The 24,872-nt window shown below is 37.4% G+C and overlaps 1 protein-coding gene across 1 annotated transcript in view; it reads right to left on the bottom strand.

Moving 5' to 3' along the window:
- Positions 1-8,969: 8,969 nt before the first annotated feature.
- Positions 8,970-24,872, bottom strand: part of TINAG (tubulointerstitial nephritis antigen) — a 45,669-nt gene continuing 29,766 nt past the window's right edge. Inside the window, exons 10-11 of the mRNA XM_040552484.1 lie at positions 10,810-10,855; positions 8,970-9,783 (exon numbers count right to left, since the gene is read on the bottom strand). Coding sequence (XP_040408418.1) covers positions 9,673-9,783; positions 10,810-10,855 — 157 coding nt within the window. The 3' untranslated portion in view covers positions 8,970-9,672. The remainder of the gene's footprint in view (positions 9,784-10,809; positions 10,856-24,872) is intronic.

The following is a 24,872-nucleotide window of genomic DNA, read 5'->3' as shown; positions in this document are numbered from 1 at the left end:
CCATGTCATGCTGTCCTGGGTCCTGAGCACACCAAGTGCTTCATCCTATTTTGTTTGGGTGAACATCAGCCCTGGAAAACAAATTGATGGAAAGAAACTGCTGATTCCTTGCTACCTTTCTCTTCGTATGGTCCAAAGTTTTCCTACAGCTCTGGCTATTCTCTCCAATTGCCCAGTCCTGGGAGGGGAAAGTAGGCAGTTCAGGCCAAGGGAGGCATACTGATACCCAAAGCCAGGTAAGTAACACCGTATGTGTATTTGACAGCTAAACTGTTATTAAAAATAATAATTGAGTTGAAGCCTGTCTGCTTAAAGAAGGATAAAAACACACACGGGCTGCAGTGGGACAGAATTTATTTGGAATGGGAGGATTTGTTGTAAAATTTAACATCCAACCTATCCCAGTTTTCAGGCTTTTTCCATGGGCAAAAGTACTCTTTTACAATAGTTTATTTTTTTTTACTACTGCCAGTGAGAAATAGGTTTGATAATGGCCATATGCAAAGATCATAGATTTCCTGCATACAAATAACCACTGATAAGCAAAACTGAAAGGTTAAGCAGCCACAAAAGAAGATTTCTTCAGTGAAGAGTCAGGAACAGTCTTATTTTTCAGTAGTTACAGTTTGGCATTACGCGTGCCATACAGTTATAGTGGTACTATGTTTCCTTAGGAGATTCATCATAGTCAAAAATTACTAAATGCATGTGGAACTTTGCTATATTCTGCTCTTCTGAAAAGAAAATATGAATTCCAAGAAATTTTCACCCACACCATGCCACCCCTCCAAATAAAGTCATAATAAAGGCATAAATATTTCTGTCTCTACAAGCACTGAAGCACATATTAACAGAATTCTTCTGGAGTTAGTTTTCATGTATGTAGATGCAGGCAATCCCACAGATTGTTACACTGGCGTCCTGTGTTTGACCCCAATAAAGACAACTACCATTGCCCAGACAGGCATTGCACTAAGGCCATGTCTTGACAGCATCCTGAGTGCTTTTACATGCAATGTAACTGAATCCCTTCAGACTGATATGAGCACTGAGCAAGTATGTTGCTTTTTTTTTTTTTTTCGAGGGTTTGAAGAAAGAGGGAGACTTTCAAAATAAATAAAAGGAAAAAACAGTGATTTCTCTTTTTCCCCAGTTCAACTAGGTCTACAAGCAGGACATCAGTCTCACTGAAACCTGGGCAGAGATTAACCTTTGTGTACACTCAGCATGCTAAACTGTTCTTCTGGGTTTTTCTTGTTGAAAGGAAGCTGGTGAATAAAACAAACCAGTGTAAATCTCTCTCATGAAGATGCTACAGAAGTTCAAATCTTTATTTTATAGAATATACATTATGAAAGTGTATATATTTTCTTTCTTTCCCCTTTCCTGCCTATTCGCCTACTGTATGAGAGTGCATCACCACTGAAATTGAAGGATGTGATATTTTTGTTGTGTTGTACTGATGGTAAGTCCTTGGCCTCTGGATACCCATTAGTTCATGTATAATGATATTTATTTTTTATTTTTTGAAATTATTACAGGAAGAAAATAATCATACAGTCTTAGCTTGTTTAGTCAGTGTTCTCAGCAAAGCAAATTCATCTCCTTTCTATTGATACCTTCACAACCTTTACCTGAGCAACATGCCTTTAGTATCACAGAATGATTTGTTTTGAAAGGACATTGCTGGTCATCTAATTTCAAACCCCTGCAATGGGCAGGGACACCTCCCACTAGACCAGGCTGCCCAAAGCCCCATTCAGCCTGGCCTTGAGCATTTCCAGGGATGGGGCATCCACAGCTTCTCTGGGCAACCTGTTTCCGTGTCTCACCACCCTCTGAGTAAAGAATTTCTTCCTAATGTCTAATCTAAATCTACTATCTTTTAGGTTAAAGCTATTGCACCCAGTGCTATCACTCTACTCCCTGACAAAAAGTCCTGTTCCAGCTTTCCTGTGACCCCCTTTAGGTACTGGAAGGCTGCTATAAGGTCTCCCTGGAGCCTTCTCTTCTCCAGGCTGAACAACCCCAATTCCCTCAGCCTATCTTCGTAGTAGAGGTGCTCCAGCCCCAGAGCTGAATGCAATACTCCAGGTGGGGTCTCACAAGAGCAGAATAGAGGGGGAGAATTGCCTCCCTCGCCCTGCTGGTCACACTTCTTTTGATGCAGTCCAGGATATGGTTGGCTTTCTGGGCTGTAACCACACCTTGCCGGCTCAAGTTGAGCTTCTCATCCACCAACACCCCCTGGTCCTGCTCCTCAGGGCTGCTCTCAATCCATTCGTCACCCAGTCTGTATTTGTGCTTGGGATTGCCCCCACCCAGATGCAGGACCTTGCACTTGGCCTTGTTGAACCTCATGAAGTTCACACAGCCCCACCTCTCCAGCCTGTCCAGGTCCCTCAGGATGGCATCCCTTCCCTCTAGTGTGTCAACTGCACCACACAGCTTGGTGTCATCGGCAAATTTGCTCAGGGTACACTCAATTTCACTGTTCATGTCACTGACAAAGATGTTACACAGGGCTGGTCCCAATACTGACCCCTGAGGAACACCACTTGTTACTGATTTCCACCTGGACGTTGAGCTACTGACTCTTTGATTGCAGCCATCCAGCCAATTCCTTACCCACCAAGTGGTCCATCTGTCAAATCTGTCTCTGCAATTTAGAGGCAAGGATATCATGGGAGACAGTGTCAAATGCTTTGCACAAGTCCAGGTAGGTGATGTCAGTTGCTCTTCCTCTATCCACCAATGCTGTAAAATGGTCTCTTTCCTGAGATTTATCCAGCTCTGAACATCCTTGCTACCTGAATTACCTGTCAATTGGATTTAGCTCCCGTTTAGGACAATTCTAGCCCCATGTCAGTGCTTTGGACAAAATGTTCTCTCTGTATTTACCCCGACACATCGATCCATGTATCCACAGATGCAAACAGGTACTGTAGCTCTTGTTATGCTGTTGAGCATGATCCCTGTTTGTCCTCTGCAGCACACACATCCCAATAGCCTTTAGCTCTCCCAGGAGATGTAAGTATGTGAAGATTCAGGGTATCTCATGCAGAGTGAGTTCTCAGTAGCCTTAAGAACTGCACATACAGTAGCCTATCTTGGGGTATCAGTCTGAACTATCCCAGCATCTTATTTACCCAAACTCAGCACGGCAATAGGCCAGGACTTTCAGACTTGAACCACAGGGTTGCTTAGCATCTTTAATGAAGTGTAACCAGTTTCTCAGGATTTTATCTTCTGATGACTAATCATTAACCACTCCCTTAAGGTAAGTCCCTGCTGGAAATAAATAAATAAATAAATAAATAATCCCCCCCCCTTTTTTTTAAAGTTATATGGATTCAGCAGATTACCCCAGCAAGGAGCGCGCGTGAACTACCGTGCACAGAGGGAAGCTGGCTGAAAGGAGAGTACAATAGCATCAGAAATTATAGCTGATACCAAAACTTCTGTTATGCCCATTTTTATTCTTCCCCTCTCTGCAATTGTCACTTGGGTGGTCTGCCCGTTGAGAAAATTCAGTATTCAGGAACTAGATTAATTTTCTTGTTCTCCTGCTCTGCTAAAGTAAATTCTTGTAGCCTCTCTGAAATATCATGGAAACATTTAGGAGCACAATATTCCAAGCATACACAGATGGCTTGCCTTCAACCATACTTAAATATCACCTTTACTGTCAAAAACATAAGCATATCAGTAATAACAAGGGTAATACACAAATGCAAACACATTAAGAGGCAACACCCCATGAGGAAGCAGAGAAGCATCAGAAGAGTGAATGAAAAATCCACATTAAAAATAGCCAGTTAGTGAAATGCCATCTGTTCATCCAAACTTCACTCAAAACGAGGAAGTTTTCCAGTGTAATGGAACAGTTAATTCTTCAGAGTTTAGACAAATGAGTGATTTGTTATAACCTTTTTTTTTTCTTTTTCTTTTTTTTTTTTTTTTTCTGGGTGAATCATTACACAATTATTTACTTGTGAATGCCGTGAGGGCAGCCTCTCCCTTGGTGCTCTAACATTTCTGTATGTAACACTGTTGTATGCATCTTGGCAGGATCCACTGACTGGACATCAAAAGTGGATTTAAAACAAAAAACAAAAAACTGCTGACTGGCTTCGCTGTGACTGTGTTAATCTCATGTCAGGGTCCACTTTGTTTTTGGACTACAACCAATGAAGAAGTCAAAGTGAAAGGGGGGTGAGTTCCAAAACAGGTTGGGTGGAGAAAAACCCAGCTTCTCATAGAAACGTACTCTTGCTTTGGACTTTCTCAAAGCTTGGCCCAGACTTTCTGAAAAGTCTGCAAACATAACCAAAATATTTGTTTCAGAGAGAGCTGAAACCCAGCAAAACTAGTTTTGTTTCTGAGGCAAAAATATGTTTAGTTTTTTCTTCCAGTTCTGGCTAAAAGCAGAAAGAAATACTAAACCCCTCCTCCCCTTTCCATTCCTTTCATCCTTTTTGCCTTGAGGTCCTGTCCCACAACTAGTCAAACATTAAGCTAAAGACAATTGCAAGCAAATCTCCTTCTACCTCTGGATCCTGGGAGGGTAGCTCATTCTCTTCAGTGTTTCTCTCCATCTAGCAACTTGTCTTGATCCTGCAACTATGGGGAAACAGTTCCCTTTTCATTTTTTTTAGGGCTTGTCTAATAACTGCTCCAGCTGCAAGTGCCTTACGTCTCATAGCTTTGCCTGTCTGCTTGCTTTAGGTTGCATTCCCAAATAACAAAGTCTTTGTTGTACTAAGCTATACATAAAGCTGTGCAGGTTTGAGTCTCAGTGCTGGCTGCCAGACTGAAGCCCAGATACTCAAGGAAAGCTCTTCTAGAGGGCCTTCATCCCAGACATCCAGAACAAAGCAACCACCTTAAAACCCTTCTTTGCTACCTAACCACAGCCTCCTAAGGGAAAATTACAGGCAGTAACACACACTAAACAGCAGATAGAGAAGCCGTTAGTAAAACCCAAACTATGTATTGCATCCCCCAGCTAGAGGCAGGGTAGCAACTACAGGTGCACTGGCATAGGCATTCAGGAGGAATTCAGGAGGTTGTCCATGTCCTCTCCTTCTCCCAGAATAATTTGAAGTGTTTAAATGCCACACTGGCAAAACCTTTCCCTCTGTTCCAACCACATTTTGCAGCCTTGCTGCCTTTAGTATTTGTTCTCAAGCAAGGGTGCTCATTAGGTGTGATGTTCAAGTGCTTCAACTTTCTTAATTAATTTCATCAGGAGTATGTACGTTGTCTAGTTTAATGATATTGTATGGCTTTGTAAAAGCATTTTCATCACACTCAGGATTCTGAAACAGTTACACAAAATTGTATTGAATATTGTGGCAGGTGCCATCAATTTGTAGATTTCCTAATGATAATGAGCAAACTCCAGAGCTCGGGAAACCCGGTCTTGCCAAGTTGTGTGCAGTGATTGTTAGTGAGGTAGGAAAGGATGTTTTTATGTCTCTCAGGCCCACCAAAATCTCTGTCTGGAGCCACATGTAGAAGTAGCTCCCTGAGACTCAGGTGCCTGTGTGTGACTCAAATTCCTCAACAGAGCAATTGCCTTCAGGAATTCAGTGCTTGCCAGGCACTCATATATGCAAACAAAATGATACAGAAGACACACAGGGCACCCATATGCAAACAAAAGGATACAAACCCACAGAATATAGCCAGGCTTGATAGTGCTTCCATAGCACAGTAAGCCAATCTTCAGGGTGTGATTTGTTATCATTTATCAGACGGTCATTGTTTCCATCACAGTAGGATAGAAAAAAGGGTAACAGTAACATAAGAATAACAGGGTTCCTTTGTTGACTTGTTAGCCATTTTAATTTTTAAGTAAATTTGCATTTAAAACCATTTGAAAGGGTAATAGCCTTGTTCATCTATTAGATACTGTCAGTAACATTTAGGATCTGACTGCTGGAAAGACCAAAAGGAATACTAATATAAACTGAAAAAGAAGCCTGTTCTGCTCAGTTAGTACTGGAAAGATTCAAACTCTCATGAAGCCTACAGGTATTGCTGTTCAGAGTTTTATTTGAAATATTTTCTAAATATACAGGAATTTAGACAAGGAACTTTACAATAGTTATGCATACTGTCAGGTCCCAGGTCCCAAGACAGATGCTTTTGTAGATATTTCTATACTCAGTTTTAAAACTTACACAGACTGACAGCAAATCAAAACTTCATATAACATTTTGTTAACAAGAAATTCTGTAATGCATAATCTGGATGTCTGAGTGGGAATTTTTTTTTTTTATCTTGCCATAACAATGTTATCTTCCAGTATTTATGGAAAAGGAAAGTTAACACCATGTCACAAAAGGATATTCCTGCATTGCCTTCCCTTCCTGCTACCACCCTTTTCTGTGATTTCTGCAAAGCATTAATAATGCTAGTGATTTAAAGCCAACGCGTTCTTTGTTGAGTTAACCTGAACCACATATTGTCTATTTCTATTCATATAGAAAAAAGCTCCAAACTAGGTGGCACTTTTAGTCCAAGACAGCAAGCACAGCAGAACATTAGTGAGGGAGAGGTAAAAAAAGGAGAGAAATCAGAAAGGTGGCATCTTAATGAAGAGCAAGTTTCTTCATACTCCCACCAGATAGTGAACTAGAGCTCAAAGCCTGTCTGACATTTAAAATCTGTCTCCAGATAGTTTTCATGAGAGGCTCTGGTCCCAGTGTCTCTTGATCAGTGTGAGTGAGAAGACCTGCACAGACAGGAGACCCTTTGCTCATACTTTGAACAACAGCAGAGGAGTTGCTGCAACATCAAGGTAGCTTTAAAAGTGTAAAGCGGTTTTTCCACAGAAACTTGTGGATGCCTGTTAAACTCCAGATACTGTAGCAAACTGAAAACAGCTTTATGATGCTGAGAAAGCATGAAGAAGGTGCTGCACAAACTCCTCAGAGTACCAAAGGTAAACCACAGAAGACGGGTAAAATGGTATCACTGCTAAAAATTAAATTGCTTTGACGTGGTGAGATTCTTTTCACTTGCTTATAGTGTTTTGTTCAAGTAAATATGACCATTTGAGCAGATAAAGATCTAGAAGACTAATTCTGAGCCTTCTTACCACTGAAGATGCTTAACATGACTGCTCAGATCCTGGACAGGTCTTGCAAGCAAATCAAGAGTAGCAACAGTCACTGTAAGAGCGAGTAGAGTACACTGTTAAGAGTGTAGGAGTGCAAAACAGCTCGGACTTGAATAAAATAAAACCTGCAAAGGACTGCCTGTGTTTTTGTAATATTGTTCCCTTCAGAGCTAAGTCCTACTCTTTTGAAATCTTGAAGCTTATAGAATCAATATGCATTAAGTGTGTAGGAAGTGGCCTTGTAGATGGCTCAGAGCATTTTCCTCAGAAGTACTTGATTAGCTCACCAAACCTAGAAAGGTGTTGTGGTTTAGCCCGGCTGGCAGTCAAACACCACACAGCCGTTCGCTCACCCTCCCCCCTCCCTCTCCGGGAGAGGGGAGAGAAACGGGAAAGTGAAGTCCGTGAGTTGAGATAAAGACAGTTTATTAAGACAGGGAAAAGAATAACAACAACAATAATAATAATAATAGTATTAATAGTAATAATGTGTACGAAATAAGTGATGCACAATGCAATTGCTCACCACCCGTTGACCGATGCCCAGCCTATCCCTGAGCAGCCGCCCCCCCCCCCCCTCCACCCCGGCTAGCCACCCCTATATATTGTTCAGCATGATGTCAGATGGTATGGAATACCCCTTTGGCCAGTTTGGGTCAGCTGTCCTGGGTCTGTCCCCTCCCAGCTCCTGCTGCATCCCTAGCCTGCTCGCTAGCAGGACAGAGCGAGAAGCTGAAAAGTCCTTGGCTTGGTGTAAGCACTGCTCTACAACAATTAAAACATCAGCATGTTATCAGCGCTCTTCTCATCCTAATCCAAAACATAGCACCCTGCCAGCTACTAGGAGGAAAATTAACTCTGTCCTAACTGAAACCAGGACAAAAGGTTACTTCTTCTCTCAGAGTGCTTAGCTCTTTTAAAATTGCTTTTGTTATATTTTACTATAAATTTCAAGTGATGAAGGTTTTTGTGTCTAAATTCATTGTATGACACTAGAGGCCACAGAGGAGCTTGATCTGCAGCAATATGATACAACATTTTAATAATAGGTCTTCCAGTAATGATCCAATATAAATTGTGCCCGAGATTAGTTTAAGAAACATTATTTTAGTGGCAAGGACATCTCTTGAATATGAACTGTTCTTGAAGGAAAAACTATTACTCCTTTGCTGATGATACTAGAAGTCAAGTTCTTCATTTTCTACAAGTGAGAGAATGAGGAAGGAATAGTCTTAAAGACACTGAAAGTGTCACTGAAAATTCATTTACTGTAATTTCATGGCAGCTTTTTCTCCCATATATTTAACATGCCAACATTGATTCTTTTGCAGATAATTTTATGACCAATGATTAGAATTGGTAATTGGCCTTTGGATTAATTGAAACTAAAAGGGACAGAGAGTAGCTCACTTCTTCTTATAATGGTAGTGGTAATATCTATATTTTAATACATAAATAAGCCAAATGGTCCTCAAGCCTGTGAAGAACTATAGCAATGCTGATGGGAGGGGATGCATTCCAGTAGGCTGCTTCTTCAGACAGGAGCAGCTAAGGGAGCATTAGGAATGAAAGGGCCCCTGGGTCTCTCATCAGCTCTAAGGAACTACTGGTAGACATCCTGTTGGCCAACACTGGGAGCTGTGTCTAGACTACAGAGATGACAGACAAACAACAGAATGTCTTTTCTGACACTCTCTGTTGGACACTAGAAATAGGTTTTGGGGAATGATAAGAAACCAGTCACATGCATGTTCCCAGGTTGGAAAGCAAGCAGCTCAGGAATGAAACTTGACTAGATTTGGTTGAGGGAAAATTATGTTTTCTTCTTCTTCTTCTTTTTCATTCAATTAAACTACTAAAATGTACATCTTTAATTGTGGTTGTGGTAATGGGAATATACTGTTTCATCACAAGCTATTTTTATATTACTCTAAATACATCAACTTTATGGAATCTGCTAGTAAAACATTACTTTCCAGGAAGAGAAAATAATACATACATACAATTAATGTAATCTAGGATAAGCAACATTTGTCCTCTAACAGGATGAGAATTCTAGTGATTTTTTTTTTTTTTAATCTACCATGACCATGAGCTATCTGAGGCAATTCTGTGTGGAAGAGAACATCATATTTCTAAAAGGATTTGTGACCACAGTATGCAACATAAAGAGATTAATACTAACAATGTAGCCCCATTTTTCAAGCACTGTTGAATCAGCCATTATTAATATAACAATATAGTGGTGAGATGTAAATAACAGGTGAGGGAACTTCCTGCTCTGTGAGACACCAAGGTTTTCAGTAGTCTTGGAGACAGTTTGTTATTTGTATAGAGGAGTCTTTGTGCAAGGTGAGATTGTAACAGTGTTATGATAGCTGCAGTGTGTTCAAGTCAGGAAGCCCTAACAACCCATAATAGAAAGCAAGATAATTTACAGAGAAGAATTTTTTATTTCTCTAGAAAGACTCTATATGCAACAATGAAAAGAATAGATACATAAAGCAGCATATAGTATAATGCTTTAGGGTAGAAGACTATGGCTATCCCAAAGTAGTTAAAATCAGCTTCTCAATATCACACTCATTTTGTCCACGTAGAATCCTAAAATAGCCATTTTCTCCCCAAGATTTTCCCCAGGAATTTGCAGCAATCTAAAGAAAAAGAAAGAGGAAAAATATATATTTTTCATTATTGTAAAGTGATATTTAAGAATGCAAGGTGTAAAATATAAAATTAATCTTTTGTGGTAGTTTTCTTTAAAGAAACAGTTTCTCTGATTCAGCGAGAATCAGAATGCATTTTTCCTGATTTTTAATTGTTTATCTTGATAAAAGTTTTAGTTCCGAAGTCAAGGTTAATAATAATGGACTATTATTTCTACTAGGCAGTTTGATATATTGAAGCAGATATCATTAAATAATCCAACCATTGCCTGAAGGAAATGGTCATTTAAACAACAGTGGTCAAAATTCCAATTACAAATAATATGTTAAAGAGAGAACCTAGATATGAAAAAGCTGACTTTTAATAAATTAAGTTTCATTCAGGTAGCTATTGACATTTTGAGAAATTTAGTTTCTAATGAAGTCAGTAGGAGCTTTGCCCTAGATGTCGGTAAAACCAACTACCATAAACCCTGCCATCAGCTAAGTAAACTCCAAATTACCTTCTCAACACAGGAATGAGCTATTAATCATAACCAAAGTGATAAAATCTGACTTACTGTAAATCATTGAAAGCCAATGTTTAATTTTTTACTCATAGCTGGAAGGCATTGTCAATGCTGTTTAAATAGATAGCTTGTCTTTTCAAAATGGTTTAATGATTAATGCTGATATATATTATTGACTCTCATTTTCAGGAATCAAAATGAAGAAAGTCTTCATGGGAAACCTGAATAAGATTTGAGACAGAAAAGATGGTGTGGGAAAAACCACAGATGTAGGTGTAGGGAAATCAGATAAAACAGGCTTTGAAATTGAGACAAGTGATGCTATAGTTCAAGGGCCAGCAGGATAAAAGTTTGCCAGAAAAGCAACAGAATTATACAGGAGACTTACAGGTGAAGGGAAAAGTAGATACTGAGAGAGGGAATGAAAGAAAAGTTGTTTTTTGATAATCTATACTGTAGAAATTTTGTCTTCTCCCTCAAAACAGAGTGCTAAGGATTCACTTACCCAGAATTTCTGTTTCTGTCCATTTTTGTCAGGTAATGAACCCCACCTGTTACAAGAGATATCCAATTGAAACCTTTAATGCATTTGTTCACATTTTGTGACTTCAAACAATCAAACGCAAGGGTAATGCTTATGTTAGTTAGTCGTCCTAATACCAGGAACAGAAAACAGCATGACTAATAGATGTCTCCGTGTTTAAACAACAAACTCTGATGATGATGAAAATTGTCCTGCTAGCCACAAGCCAAATTGCCATCACAGACTAGAAAAACTTCTGAGTACAAGTGTATCTTTAGTTTCTCATTGCAACTACCTAATGTTTTCACTGACAGAATCCCTCCTCTGGAGAGCTTGCCAGCTGAACTAACTGAACTGTGTAGGAGTATTTAAATTAATGTGAACACAATTCTTCAGTTCAGCTGAAGATCCCTAGGAACATTTTTGTTAAAGATTTCATCCAACACCTTTATGAATATCACTTGTGAGCTGGGACTAAAAGTGTTCCCAGCTGCTCTCAGCAAAAATTGAATTGCTGACATCTTAATTTGATTTACTGCACAGCGAAGTGAATGACCTGTAAACCTGAGGTTTTCTTTGACATCTTTCAGGACATGCTAAGTGTTGTGGCTATATCCATGAAGCCATGCAGAATCTTGTCCCCTCCTCTGAGTAATAAGCCTTTCATAATTGTGTAGTTGTAGCTGAATTGCTCAGTACGAGTTGTTAAACCTTGCTTTTTGTGTATATACACTGCAGCAGAAGGTCCAAGGCCATCAACTGGGTGTAGTCTGATGTAGTCTGGGTGATGCTGCACTGCATACCTTAGGTAGATGGGTATGTTTGTATGTCTACTGATTGCTTAAAGAGCCCTGTCTTGTTTTGCATTTATACAGTGAATACTTGTCTAGTTACTGTTCATGGACCACAATGCTGGGTACCTACCAAGGGGGACAGATAAAGAGAAAAGTAAAGATGTGAAAATATGTGAACGTTTATTGCAGTTTTGCTACAGTGTAAGTTAATCCTAGAACGTATAAAATTGACAGGATGTTTATCACACCAGTATCCCACCAGTGCCATGTGATTTGGCTGTATTTGTGGTGCTCCATTCACTTTGAAAGGCAAGCAGGCAAAATACAATGAGAAATCCTATGGTGTGGATGGGGAAATATGGAGTTTCATGTCATATTTGTAAAAAAACAGCTGCAGTGAAATAAATTATCCTAGATTAACTGTAAACTATGATCTGTGTAGAACACCTGCATTAATAGCCAAAGGGGGAAAAAAAAAAAAAAAGGCAAAAAAAGACATATTTAAAACCCCAGGTACCAAATCTTTCAGTATAATTTTGATATGAAGGCATGCCGAGCAGAATAAGCTCACAGTTTTTTGCTGTAGTATCATGGCTGCATCTAAACTGAGAAATTAAAGATCTTTCCAGCCTTTCAGATTACTCGGCATCTCACTGCAGGCTCTGGGACCACATTGTTCCTCTTTTTAACAAAGACCATGTAGGAAACGAACAGAGTACTGCAATGTGTATCTCTCTCTTCATCTAGCCACAAGTTCTGCCTGATGATGATTTCCTGTTTCAATCTCCTACAAATTCAGTTGGATAGTATGACTGCAGGTTAGAGGTAAAATCCCTACCTGGCCCATTGTGCTCCTGCTTGTTTTCCAGACACTGTCAATCATGGGCTCAATACTGTCTGAGAAGAAGAAGTGCAGAACAATAGATAGAAATGTCCACTTTGGAAGTAAAAGCTTTGCGACTAGCATAGAGGTGAAGTTTAGATTACAGATGCAAGAGCATATTGTAGCTACTGCTCACTCAATGCAAGAAATCATAAAAACAATGTTGGTGATAATGAGCATTTAATCTAATTGTTGTCTTTTAAAAAAAGGCCTCATTGTGCATTTTGTTTGCACTACCATGTGAATGTTTAGGGATTATTAATAATCTTTGTCATTTCTTTGCCAAATGTATTTCAGATACAGTTAGTCATGATCATAAATTTAAAAATAGATATACATTATATACATAGACTATCTCATTTCATATCAAGTTGAGATCTACTTCTTTTCTGGTGGCCATTTGTTAAAAAATTACATCAGCTGCAGTATGAAAATCCAATACTTACATCAGTGTTAAGGATAGATGAAAATTACATCAAATTTGTGTTCTTGTATTCCTGCATTCAGTACTATACATTCTCTCTCCCATTTGTCTGAACAGGATGATGAGCAGTTCTTCAGACTCATATTTCTACCATTAAACTGTTTTCTAATGCTTGTTATTTTCTAAAAAAAAATCTCAAATTTTAGTTTTGTTTGTTGATAGGAGTATATTGATTCTCAGAAATGTTTCTAAATGGAAGAAAACTTGGAGAACAAAATGGAAGAGAATCCTTTTCTTTTTAACTTTGACTATAATATAGCCATGAATTTAATTTCCCAGGTTTTGTTCCATTCTAGTCATATACAAACAGAAAGACTTGATATATGCATTTTATCTTACAGTTTAGAAAGAAGAGCTGCTTACTCAGTAATCCATCCCCAAGGTCATTAATTCCAATATTCTAAGCTAAAATACGTTACATTAAAGTATAGAAGAGCGCAGTCAGCAGGTCAAGAAAAACAACTATTCTCCTTTATTCACGACCTGCCATTCTGTACTTGGAGCACTGTGTTGGGCTCCCCCATATAGAAAATACAGGCTGGAACAAAACCAGAAGGAATCCACTGACAAGCTTGGGTCTGTAGCCATGACGTACAAGGGCGCTGGCTCAGTAGGGGTGGTTCAGTGGAGATCTATTATAATCGTAGAATTGCTAGATTGATTAGAATTGATAATTAGAATCATTAGCTGTCTCTCTCTCTCTTTTTTTTTTTTTTTTTTAAATAAAAGGATGGTATAGTGAAGACAACCAGACTCTCCTGAGGTATACGCACAGCCAATAGACAGAAGATGACAGTCACAGTTTTCAGCAAGGGAAGTTGCAATTGGACATAAAGAAGAAAAAGTATTTTACAACATGAATGTTGTAAATGTGTGATTCTAAGTGAGAGGTTGTGCAATATCTGTCCTCAGATATACCCAAAAAGCAACCTTAGAAGCCCCAGGAACCTGAACTTAGTTTGAAGCTGTCTCTCTCAGCTGGGGGATTGAACTAGATGACCTTCAGAAATCCTTTCTGGCATAAACTACTTAACAATCTAAGCAACTTGATCTATGCTGCCCCTACTAATCTGTGGTTCCATGAATTATTAACTTATTTTGTATTCAACATATAGATTTTGTGTAACATTTGTATAACTAAGTAATAGATTATAGATTTTGATGAGGCAAGGGATTTTGCCAGTTTTTTAATGGCTGTAGTCTAAAGAGCAGATAATAAAGTTGGTTTATTTTTTACTGGTCAAAGCCAGTCTTGAGGTTATTGGGTGAATCAGGAGCAGGATTTTAGCAGGAAAGGTGGAACAGATTGACATTTCCATAGATGCTGACCTTTACTGGCAGCAAATGTGGCATGAATTGCCAGGCCCATTTGCCAAAGCCTTTCCTAAAACTTGGCATGGTTGGTTCAGGGTTGTTCTATAGGCTGGCTGAGATTCATTTGTTCTCGTTTCTCCCAGGCTATAGTGCTTCTCCCTGTCTGAAAAGCAATCAGCTGTAATGAAAACAGCTGTTGTTTTGTGAAACAAAAAGATATATATTGTTTGATGATACAGTGGTTTTGGCCCCCTGTCAGTTCGATTTGACATCCTGCCTCTGGGAATGAATGTCAGCTCCAGCTAAGAGCATTTCTGGAGACTTCTTGGCTTGTTCATCCTAATACAGCTTCTAAAGCAATATTCCCAAAAGAATATTGGAAGCAATTCTTGCAAAAAACTCCTAAGTGAAAAGTGTTTCTGCAGTAGTACCTTTAGAAAAGGAGAAAGTACTTTCTAAAATAGATTTCTCAATTTTCCAAACGAGACTTCTCAGGAGAAATATTTCATTTAATCTTTGCAATTTTTTTTTTTCCCTTTTCTTGCCTATAAAGTTGTACTTCAGTAGCTTTCATGATTTCAGTCTTACTGATGAAATGAATTAATTCCACATTGTATCCCTTGGTTGTACCTATATCACGTTACAGTACCCAGGCACAGCTTCCACTTAAAGCTTAATTTAAGTTCAGATTCCTCAGGGAAAAAAAAATCCCTAAATATCCTTTCTGCTGCTAAGTCAGGCATCTGAGGGTGAATTTTCTGAGTCAAAAAGAAATATATTATAGAAATGAATAATAATAAAGTCAGCTTGAATTTTAGCTGCTGTTTTACTTGCTGCTCTAAGTACTGCTACCTGAAGTACGAAGACTGACTGAGAGAAATTTGTTAAAATGATCAGAAAATATTCAGTAACCTAAAAAAAAAAAAAAAAAAGTCAGGGGAAATGTGAACATTCTAAAACTCTTAGCCATCCACTAGGTTTAATAGGAACTGGATAGTGTTTTATTTCAAAAATTCAGAAATCAGTCTTGTTTCAATGGTGTTTACATCATGTTTTCATAATAAGATAGGAGTCTGTGTAAATATCTTTTACTGAATCTGGGTCATCTTTGAGATTTGACTTCTTTATCTCTTTTACATTTTAAAACAGACATTAGTTGCAAAGATCTATCTACTAATAAACTAAAAAGTCCTCATGGAAGATATACTACGTGTAAAAAATGACCTGTTATGTTATTGATAGCAGCAATGAAAAATGATAGCATTCCCAATCATTTTCACTGGAGAGTACTAGCTCAGACAAAACATTCAGTGGTCCCGCAAAATCTTTGAAATCAAAATGTAAAATAAAATAAAATAAAGAGCATCTAGAAGTATTATTGTGTAATAACAATTACATAATAATAATACATAGTAATAATTACATAATTATTAAGTAAATAATAATTACTTATTATACATGTAATCTTACTTACTATTATTAAGTAAAATTATGCCAAGTATTATGCTGACGGAGACAAGTAAACCACTGGGGTCTAAAACTGAAGCTCACTCAAACGTCTCAATTCTATCCCAGAAAAGTGAAAAATCTATATAGCTTGGAAAGGCACTAGTAATACAATGATATTATTAAAAAATGCAAATTGTTGTTATGGGTATACTGAGGAAAAATAGAATAGATAAAAGTTGCTTTACAATGTAAAAGGTATTTTGTACTAGAGTTGCACTGGGGTTTTCTGAGATTTAAGTAACACATTGGTGTTACTATCTTTAGTGTAAATGTTAATGTCAGAACTGGAAATGGAATTTGTCTTTTTCCTGACAGGAACACCATGAGATATATCTCAAGATTAAGAAATGAAACTGTATGTGTCCCACAGTAGCAAACATTGGGATCCAATCACTTGACTAAGTGCAGGTGTCTAGGGCCAGGTGTTGAGATGCCTTAGGGTGCCTGAAATATCTACATGTTTCTGTCAGACATGACACAGGACCTATGAGAGAACCACGTCTTTTTGGAGACACAGCCAGGTGGGAACTTCCCACTTCTGGTAGCACTAACTACCTGGGGGAAAGGGAACAGATGGATTCACAAGCAGATGTCACTGATTTGCTCTCCAGACTCCATTGCTTATGTTGTCTAGATTGCCACCTCTGAGATGAAAATTTGGATATGTAGCACATCACACTTACCTGCTCAACCATACAAGTAGGCAACTGAATCTTAAACTGAGTCCTGACATAAGTGCCTAGCGAAGTGTGAGTAGAGTGAAGGAGAAGACTGGAAATTATTTGGAAATATGTGCTGAATAAAGCATTGGAATGGGAATCAGCAAGGCTACTAATGTGCTGTGATATTTTAATAAAAATAGTAATAATTTAAAATCTTCATATGAATTAAATATCATCTAAAAGAACAACAACAACAACAAACAAAAACAGCAGTTATGAGAAAACAAATATTGCCTACACAAGACTGTTGGGGTGTAGGTATAGAAGACTGCAAACACAATAAATTAAATATGAAATTGTAAAGAATTATAAATCATGTACTAAAAAAATGAAAGGGAAGTAGAGTGCTATTCTACATGAATTGTAAACAACTACAGACAATAATAGTCATTCTCAGTCTCGTGCAAAATTAATTTTTTAAACTCTACAGTCAGATTTCACCCTGGAATTCCAAAAGTCATCAAAGCTGATTTGCTTTTTAAATAAAGATCTTCATCCACTTGTTGGAGAAATTGACTATATCAGCTTCCAAATATACACAGTTGTAGTGCATAATTTCAGAATAAATTATGAGAATTAAGACACTACACACTGAAGGACTTGGGTTCTGTAGCTCTTAAATCATTAGGGATAAAATCAAAGAATTTAGAGAGGGGGTGAAGTTATCATAATAAACAACAAGGCATAAAATATTTTATCAGTTTCTCACAACACAGCACAAAATCATAGATGATACAGTTTGGTTGAACAAAATTACACCAGGAATTTATTGTGCTAAAAAGGTTGTTAAACTAATTTGGACTGCATTTTATGTTCCTTTATAGCTCAGAACAAGAGCTGGTTGAGGGATCAACAACAGATTGGGAGGGAAAATTACACTATTTAATTTTTACTGTATAACATCTGTGCATTGCAGTCTTAATCATGGAAGAGAATCCCTTTGTGATGGGCATTGTATTTGAAAATGATTCAGTACAAGAGTAAATCCTGTTGTTATTATCTGCTTTCAGAAAGTAATCTTTATAGAAAGAAAGACAGTAATCTATTCATGAGTCTGAGGGATATTGATATTTGACTAGAAGTTAAAATCAGTTGGAATTAATGATTGTCATTACTTTATAAAAAAATTGACATTTGTCAGAGTTGTTAGTTGATATAATTTGTCTAATACAGTCAGTATTACATCTCCTTCTACAGTTCTTTTTTCTGACAGCTTATTCCTGAGATCCTGTAGATCTGCCAATATATTCACTACCAATTTTTCCTAAAGTACACCTATCCAAACTACATGTTCCTTGCTAATGACATTCTGACCTAGCTGAATAATCAGAGATTTCCAATATCTCCAGGGAAGCCAAGGCCTTGGAAGCTGGAGGGAAAATGCTAATGATGTGATAGTGAGCAGCAAATTAGACATGGAATCTGCTTTAGGTATGTTAATAACATTAGAAAGAAAATGTAAGAAACTGGGATTAAATGTAAGCAAGATCACGCATGTTTTCAGTAAAGAACTGTACAGTGTATGACTGGAGCACTACACTAAATCTGAGAAGACACAACTGGAAATAACTAAGAGTAAATGTAACAGGTATCTCCCACTACTCTGCACTAGTTCAGCCTCAACTTGAGTACTGCATGCAGTTTTGGGCACCACAGTATAAGGACTTAAAATTATTAGAGTGTCCAAAGGAGGGCAACAAAGGTGGTGAAGGGTCTAGAGTGGAGGATGTATGAGGAGCAGCTGAGGTCCCTTGGTTTGTTCAGCCCAGAGCAGAGCAGGCTGAGGGGAGGCCTCATGGCGGCCTGCACCTCCCTCACGAGGGGAGCAGAGGGGCAGGCACTGAGCTGTGCTCTCTGGGGACAGCGACAGGACCCGAGGGAACGGCATGGAGCTGGGACAGGGGAGGGTCAGGCTGGGTGTTAGGGAAAGGTTCTGCACCCAGAGGGTGGTCGGGCACTGGGACAGGCTCCCCAGGGAAGTGGGCAGGGCACTGAGACTGTCAGAGTTCAAGGAGTGTTTGGACAATGGTCTCAGGCACATGGTCAGATTTTTGGGCATTCCTTTGTGTGGAGACAGGAGTTGGACTCGATGATGCTTGTGGGTCCCTTCTAACTCAAAATATTATATGTTTCTATGATTCTGTTTGTATAAGGAACTGAGAAAAATATATATACAATAATTAACAACCTAGATATGTGTAGGGCTCAAAGTCCAAGGAGAAAGAGAGAATTCAATGTCATATATTAGTCTGTAGATAGAAGAGTGGGAAGAAATCAAGGAAAGAAAACATCAAGGAAAAATCTCCTGATACTGAAGTAATTTAAATCCCAGGGGAATTGTTCCCAAGGGGAAATGACAGAGACTTTTAAAAGTGACTTGACAGATTCTTGGACAACATCCTACAGAGAACAATATTACATTTTCTGGAAAATGACCAAAATAATCTAAAAGCACTTTTTGTCTCTTGCTCTTGTGATTATTCCATCTTGATATTTACTTTAAATGAATGACATTTCAAATGCAAACAAATGCTGGACCTCATTACTCACAGAGACAAGGAATCTATTAGGCTTATTTGTAACAAAGCTTTAGACCACTGATGTCCCAACCTTTGGTATTTTTTGGAAAAGCTTTCAACATTACCCTCTACAGAATTTCCATTTTTATTAAGAACAAGAAACAATTTTAAGGAATCATTAAGGAGAAGGTCTGCTTATTAGTTATAGAAAATTACATAAAAATGGAGTTTTATTTTCTGTGGCAAATCTATTCTGTTAAAAATGTAGTACTTAGTTTTGCCAAAGAAAACATTCATGATCTTCAACTGAAAATAACCTCAAATAAAAAGAAATAATTTCACCAACCTGTATTCAGTCCCCTTTGGGAGAAAAAAAATAAGCAAAATACTCCTCAAGGGAAATCAATTCCAACTTGCTTTGAAAACACAATTCTTGCACTCCTTTAGATAAAAGCATAAGCACGTGCATTCTTCCATAAAAGGATTTTCATAATTTTTTTGTCCAATTCTGAGGTTCTTTTTCAGTAGTAATTTTCCCTTGATATTAATACAGTAGAAGTAGGCTCTGAATGCACAACAATGTGTGACGTTAAAAAACAAAAACAAACAAACAAAAGAACCACAAAACTAGAATATGGAGAGTTTTTCAAAGCACGGTTTTGTTTGAACATTCTTTAGTTTCTTTTTCAAGAGTCTGCATTAGTACAGTAGATGGACCTCATGAGGCACAGGAGGGATAAAACAAGTTTCAGGGAAAATGAAGCAGCTCATAGTTAAATATCATTGAATACAGTACAAAACTAGAAGTATAACCTAAAAAACAAGAAGAGCTATCAGCATTTGCTTTAAAATGGAGGTGTAGTCAGTTTTGTAGGAGAACAGAGACTAGATCCTAATGTGCTTACATTCGGCTTGGCAAGTAAAATGCTGTTAACAGCAAATAGAGTGAAGAGATCTGGAGTGCATTCTGAAACATATACTAACTGACTCCTTAAGAGTGAAGACGTCAACTAAAAAGAAATAAGGCCATAAGAGTGAAGGAAAATGAGAAAAATGTGAGCTAAAATCTCAAGCTCAAGATTCACACAGTGGATTTGGAGGTCAATGTTTTGCATTAACCTAGGAGTTAAACTGTTTACTGAACACAGATGCTCTAGGAATCAGCATTCTGCATCATCTTTATAATTTCTCCCATCCAACAACTTATATCTAGAACAGATTCTTCTTACATACTTACCATCCCCATCTTATGATCAAAAATACACAAACAGTAAAATGCTATTTTATATCACTCTGTAATTCTTTTTCTATCAGCTTTAATTCACAGTTGCAGTTTCCAAGTTAGGTTGAATTCTGGATTCACTGAAGTCCATGACAAAACTCCCAGTTTGTAGGAATAACGTCAAGATTTATCTCTGTTGCTCTTTGTTTGTTTCACTTTTTTGCCATGGCTTCTCCCTGGCTTTCTTAAGAGTGTGTGCACATTGAAGATCATGTCACATTTCTTTGAATAAGATGAAGCACAGATATAAGTCTTTAAAAACAGCATGCTCAAAAGAATTATGAAGGAAACATTGCATGTATTCTGTTTTTAAAGTTACATACAAAATATAAGACTCATATTGTTACTTTTTCTTAATTCTCTTTTTTTTTTTTAATTCAAATATTGTCATTTCTACATTCACAGAGATCTTCAGGTCAAATGGTAAACTATAAAACCTTTTATAACTTCCAATACAATATAAATCACATGATTTATATGGTTATATGTTTAATGAGATATTTCTGACTCTTTCCATCCCCCCAAAGTAGCTGGTGATCGAATATGACCTGGTGTAGTCCAAATTCATCCCATTCAATTTATGTTAACTGAGACTTTGAATTAGGAAAAGAACCACTCTGCAATCAAGAGAGAAGAATAACTCCTGAAGACACATCTCTCCTAAGTGCTGACCCCAGCCAATGTTAATAAAATGGACTCATTTGTCCACCTAATACTGTGTTTTCTATGTAGGCAATGTTATTTTAGCGTCACCACACTGGCCAAAAGAAAAAAAAAGAAAGAAATTTCTTTGCAAAATGACTGTCTTCCCACAGACTACACATACTGAGGAAGACGATACAAAGATTACTCAGTCCTCTCATCTTGACCTGGTTTATTTTGATAGAAAAGTTCTGCTTTCATATGAGGGTCACAGTACCTTCTTCTACAGATAAAAAGAGAGCAGGCCACAAGCACTGAAACTTTTCATCTCACTTCTTCCCTTCTTCCCTGGACCTGGTCGTATAACTGTCATGATAATAACAGGCCAAAAAAAAAAAAAAAAAAAAAAACATAACTATGGTAGGGCATGTCCTATTCTTGAATACCTGCAGGTACACAAAAACACAGTACCTTCTTAAAGACTACGATTTTAATCTACTAAATTAGAGAACAATTTTGTTCTTAATCTTTGATTTTTAAGGTCAGAGTCACTGACTAGTGTTCTCTGCCAGACAAAATTTTTCAGAGAACGGCTACTGGAATTTGAACCTATGGTTTTGCCTGGACATTTTAGCATGAGAGATGAGTGAAATCATCAGTGAGTCAGTAGTTAAATCATTCCCACAAATCTGTCATAAAAAAATGTATAGGAAACAGTCTCATGAATTTAACAGCAAGAATTGCCAAACATTGGGTATCTTTTCCCTGTGATCTTGTAATGTATTTATCTTTGCTGTAAAATATTTTTGTGTGTTGCTGTTCAGTTTTTTAAACTGTAGTATCTGATATTGATTGTCTGAAATAAAGAGAAAGAAATTAAAGAAAATGAACTTATTTCTCATGAAAGAAAAAGGGAACTCATCCCAAAGTTTCTTTAGCTGGGAAGAAAATAATTTGGGTTATGACTTTTGGTGGTTTAAGATGATGCCTCTTTGTTATTAAGAGTCTGAGGTGGAGTAAGGATGAATGAATAGGAAAATTAAGAGTAAAACAATATCTGTAAAGACAAAAATTGGAGCGTCAATAACAGTAGTCTTGGGCATCTTTTTTAAGCCTTTGGACTTCACACAGATGAGTCATTTAATTGTATATTAAATGTTAAAGTGCTGTTGCTCTGTGTGACTAGCCCCTCAATGCTAAAACACAGGTTTTTGCCTCACGTGTCAATTTTATCTCCATTAGTGTGCCTCTTTGTGTAAAGAAGCAATGAATTCAGCCCATGCTTTTTCAGGGCATAGTTGTTCCAATGCCATTTAGTCTGGTGCATTATTGAATTTAAAGCTTACAGTGAATCACTGATAAAAATAGAAGGGAAATTTGTTTCCTATTAATGTATATCTCTTGGTGTCCTCTTATGAAAGTCCTTTGTCATTCTGAGCATCTTCTACATATCTGAAAATCTATCTTGTCCTTTGTCATTCTGAGCATCTTCTACATATCTGAAAATCTATCTTGTTCATGAATCAGTATCTAAGGCTTTTAATACAATTATTCTTGCTCCAATCTTTAAGGTGACAGTTCATAGATTTGATTGTAGCCAAAAACTTGGCCTTTTTTAAGGCCTTTCTGAATTTTTCAGTGTCAGGGGAGCAGCAGATGCAGTTCTTTGTGTGGACAGATCAGATATTATAGCCTGACCCTGATGCTGAACTGATGCAGAGGAATAAGGCTGAGGGAGAATTTGTCTGAGCAAGTTTCAAAAATTAGTGATAGATTCTTTACTATGTTATCCCTATCTTTTTTAAAAAAAGATATATTTGATCTAGAGGTGTAGCTACTTAAACCAATGTACTTCCTCTATAGTTATAGACTTTGACATCTTTACGCCATATCCAAACCTGCCTCACTCTCACTCTTTTTTATCCCTATAAACATTCCTTTTCTCTTCTGTCATCTTTTCCTGAGTGGAATTAAGAAAGCCAGAGGAGTAGAAAACTAGGAAAAAAAAAAAAAGTGGAAGAAAAGGTGGACTAGTTTTATAAAGAATCTGCTATAGAATAGACTTGACATGTTTGTTTGGCAACTCAAACTTAAAAGTCTAGATCTGGTAGGTAAATCAGCAACCAAGTTCCTCTTTGATAGGAATTTAGTCTGTTTTTATGATACTTGGGATAAAGAGTACAGTTTCACATCATTTTTCAGTCATTAGTATTCTTAAAATGAGTGCAGCTGAAAATGTGAAAATTGCTAAATTCAACCAATTTGTCTTCCTTTTTCCCTTTTTTTCTTCGTAGTTTTTTTGTGCTTCTTTAGCTTGTTCTCATTATGGTGTGATTTGAGTTGTAAATATATGTGTATATACACAAATCCTTGTGTGTGTGTACATATATACAAACATATATACAAACATATATATGCAAGACATCTTGAAGATACTATCTTACTATAAATATAATGCACCAGTCAGTTTGTTGTTTAAGCTACTTTATAATGCCTTTACAAGTGGGATTCATCTAGTCTAGCCTAGACATTTTAATGTTAGCTCTGCAAGTCTGACATTATCCTCAGGGGTTCTTTTATAGTCAACAAAAAGAAATAGGATCCAACAAAGCAATTCGATTCACTTAAAGACAGATAGGTAGGAAAGAGCAGATCAACAGCCACGGATGATAAAGAGAACCATGACTGCCCAGCAGAGATATGACATCTAAATTTTACACATCAAAACTTAGCTCTTATGAATCCCAGTCTCCATTATTCACTTTTTCTGCTTACCTCCCTGCCTCTGCAGACAAGACAGAAACTGTTTGAGAGATCCTACTCTCTCGAAATGTCAGCAGGCCAGTCCTGCCTCCTGACTGCTGAAAGCCCTGTTTTACTGTCCACAGAGACCATGTTCTAACCCAAACCGTCTGCTACCTTCAACTGCCTCCACCTGGCTGCTCCATGTTTTGCTTTCATGCTTCCATGCAGTTGTTTTCCCATTCTCTCCTTGAGCCTGAGGTTACACACTGCCTCACTGGAGAAAGATTCATCGTTCTATCAGAGCTGGTTTTATGAAATAGAAGCCTTAAAATGATAGAAAATAGCTAACAATTTTAAATTGCACAACAATGGAATTCAGTCAATTAATTCACAATTCTTATGATTCAGTGATCAGTTAGACAGTTTATATGTGCAAATCTGTTTTTGTTAAAAATAGCTCTGGAAAGCTTCACTAAAATTTCTTTCCATTTTATAACACTCCTTTACCTTATATGTAGTTGAATGCATGAGCAGCTTATGGCATTTTCAAAAATGTTTCTTAGATTTTGCAAATATCAGTTCAATATGGTCAGTCATTATTATAGCTGCCTTTTACAAATATTGACTGTCTTGTACAGGAGTCATAAATGAAAAATCAGATTACAATAAATATCAGCCTGTACAAAGCTGCATTTTTTTTTTTACCATACATCATCATGTCTACCCCTTTTTCTCTCTCTAGAAACCATTTCTGTGAATCAGAATGAAAACCATCATCAATATTTTTGTTTCATGTTCAACTTTAATTAGATTATCATGAATTTTTATTTAGGTCAAGGAGTTTGCATTGTCCTTTGAAAAAAAAAATCAACAACAAAACAGCAACAAAAACCAAGCAATGAATGGCAAATAGCTTATATCTGGGCCATATATTTTACATTCAAATTAGTTCAAACTATTGAATGATATGAAAAAATGACAGTTTTATCCTGAAGACAAGTAAGTCTTTTCAAAACTGTTTTAGACTTCGTAGTGCAGAGTCACATTTTATCACTGGATTTATCATTGCTAGAAATTTAAGCACACCAGGTCTTGGGATCTAACACCCTCCAACTTGTCAAACCTGGATCCAATTTTACAGTTAAACACTT

Source organism: Cygnus olor, chromosome 3 (assembly GCF_009769625.2).
Source record: "Cygnus olor isolate bCygOlo1 chromosome 3, bCygOlo1.pri.v2, whole genome shotgun sequence".
Classification (NCBI taxonomy): domain Eukaryota; kingdom Metazoa; phylum Chordata; class Aves; order Anseriformes; family Anatidae; genus Cygnus; species Cygnus olor.
The sequence above is the reverse complement of the archived record's forward strand: the minus strand, read 5'-3'. Positions and strand labels throughout refer to the sequence as shown.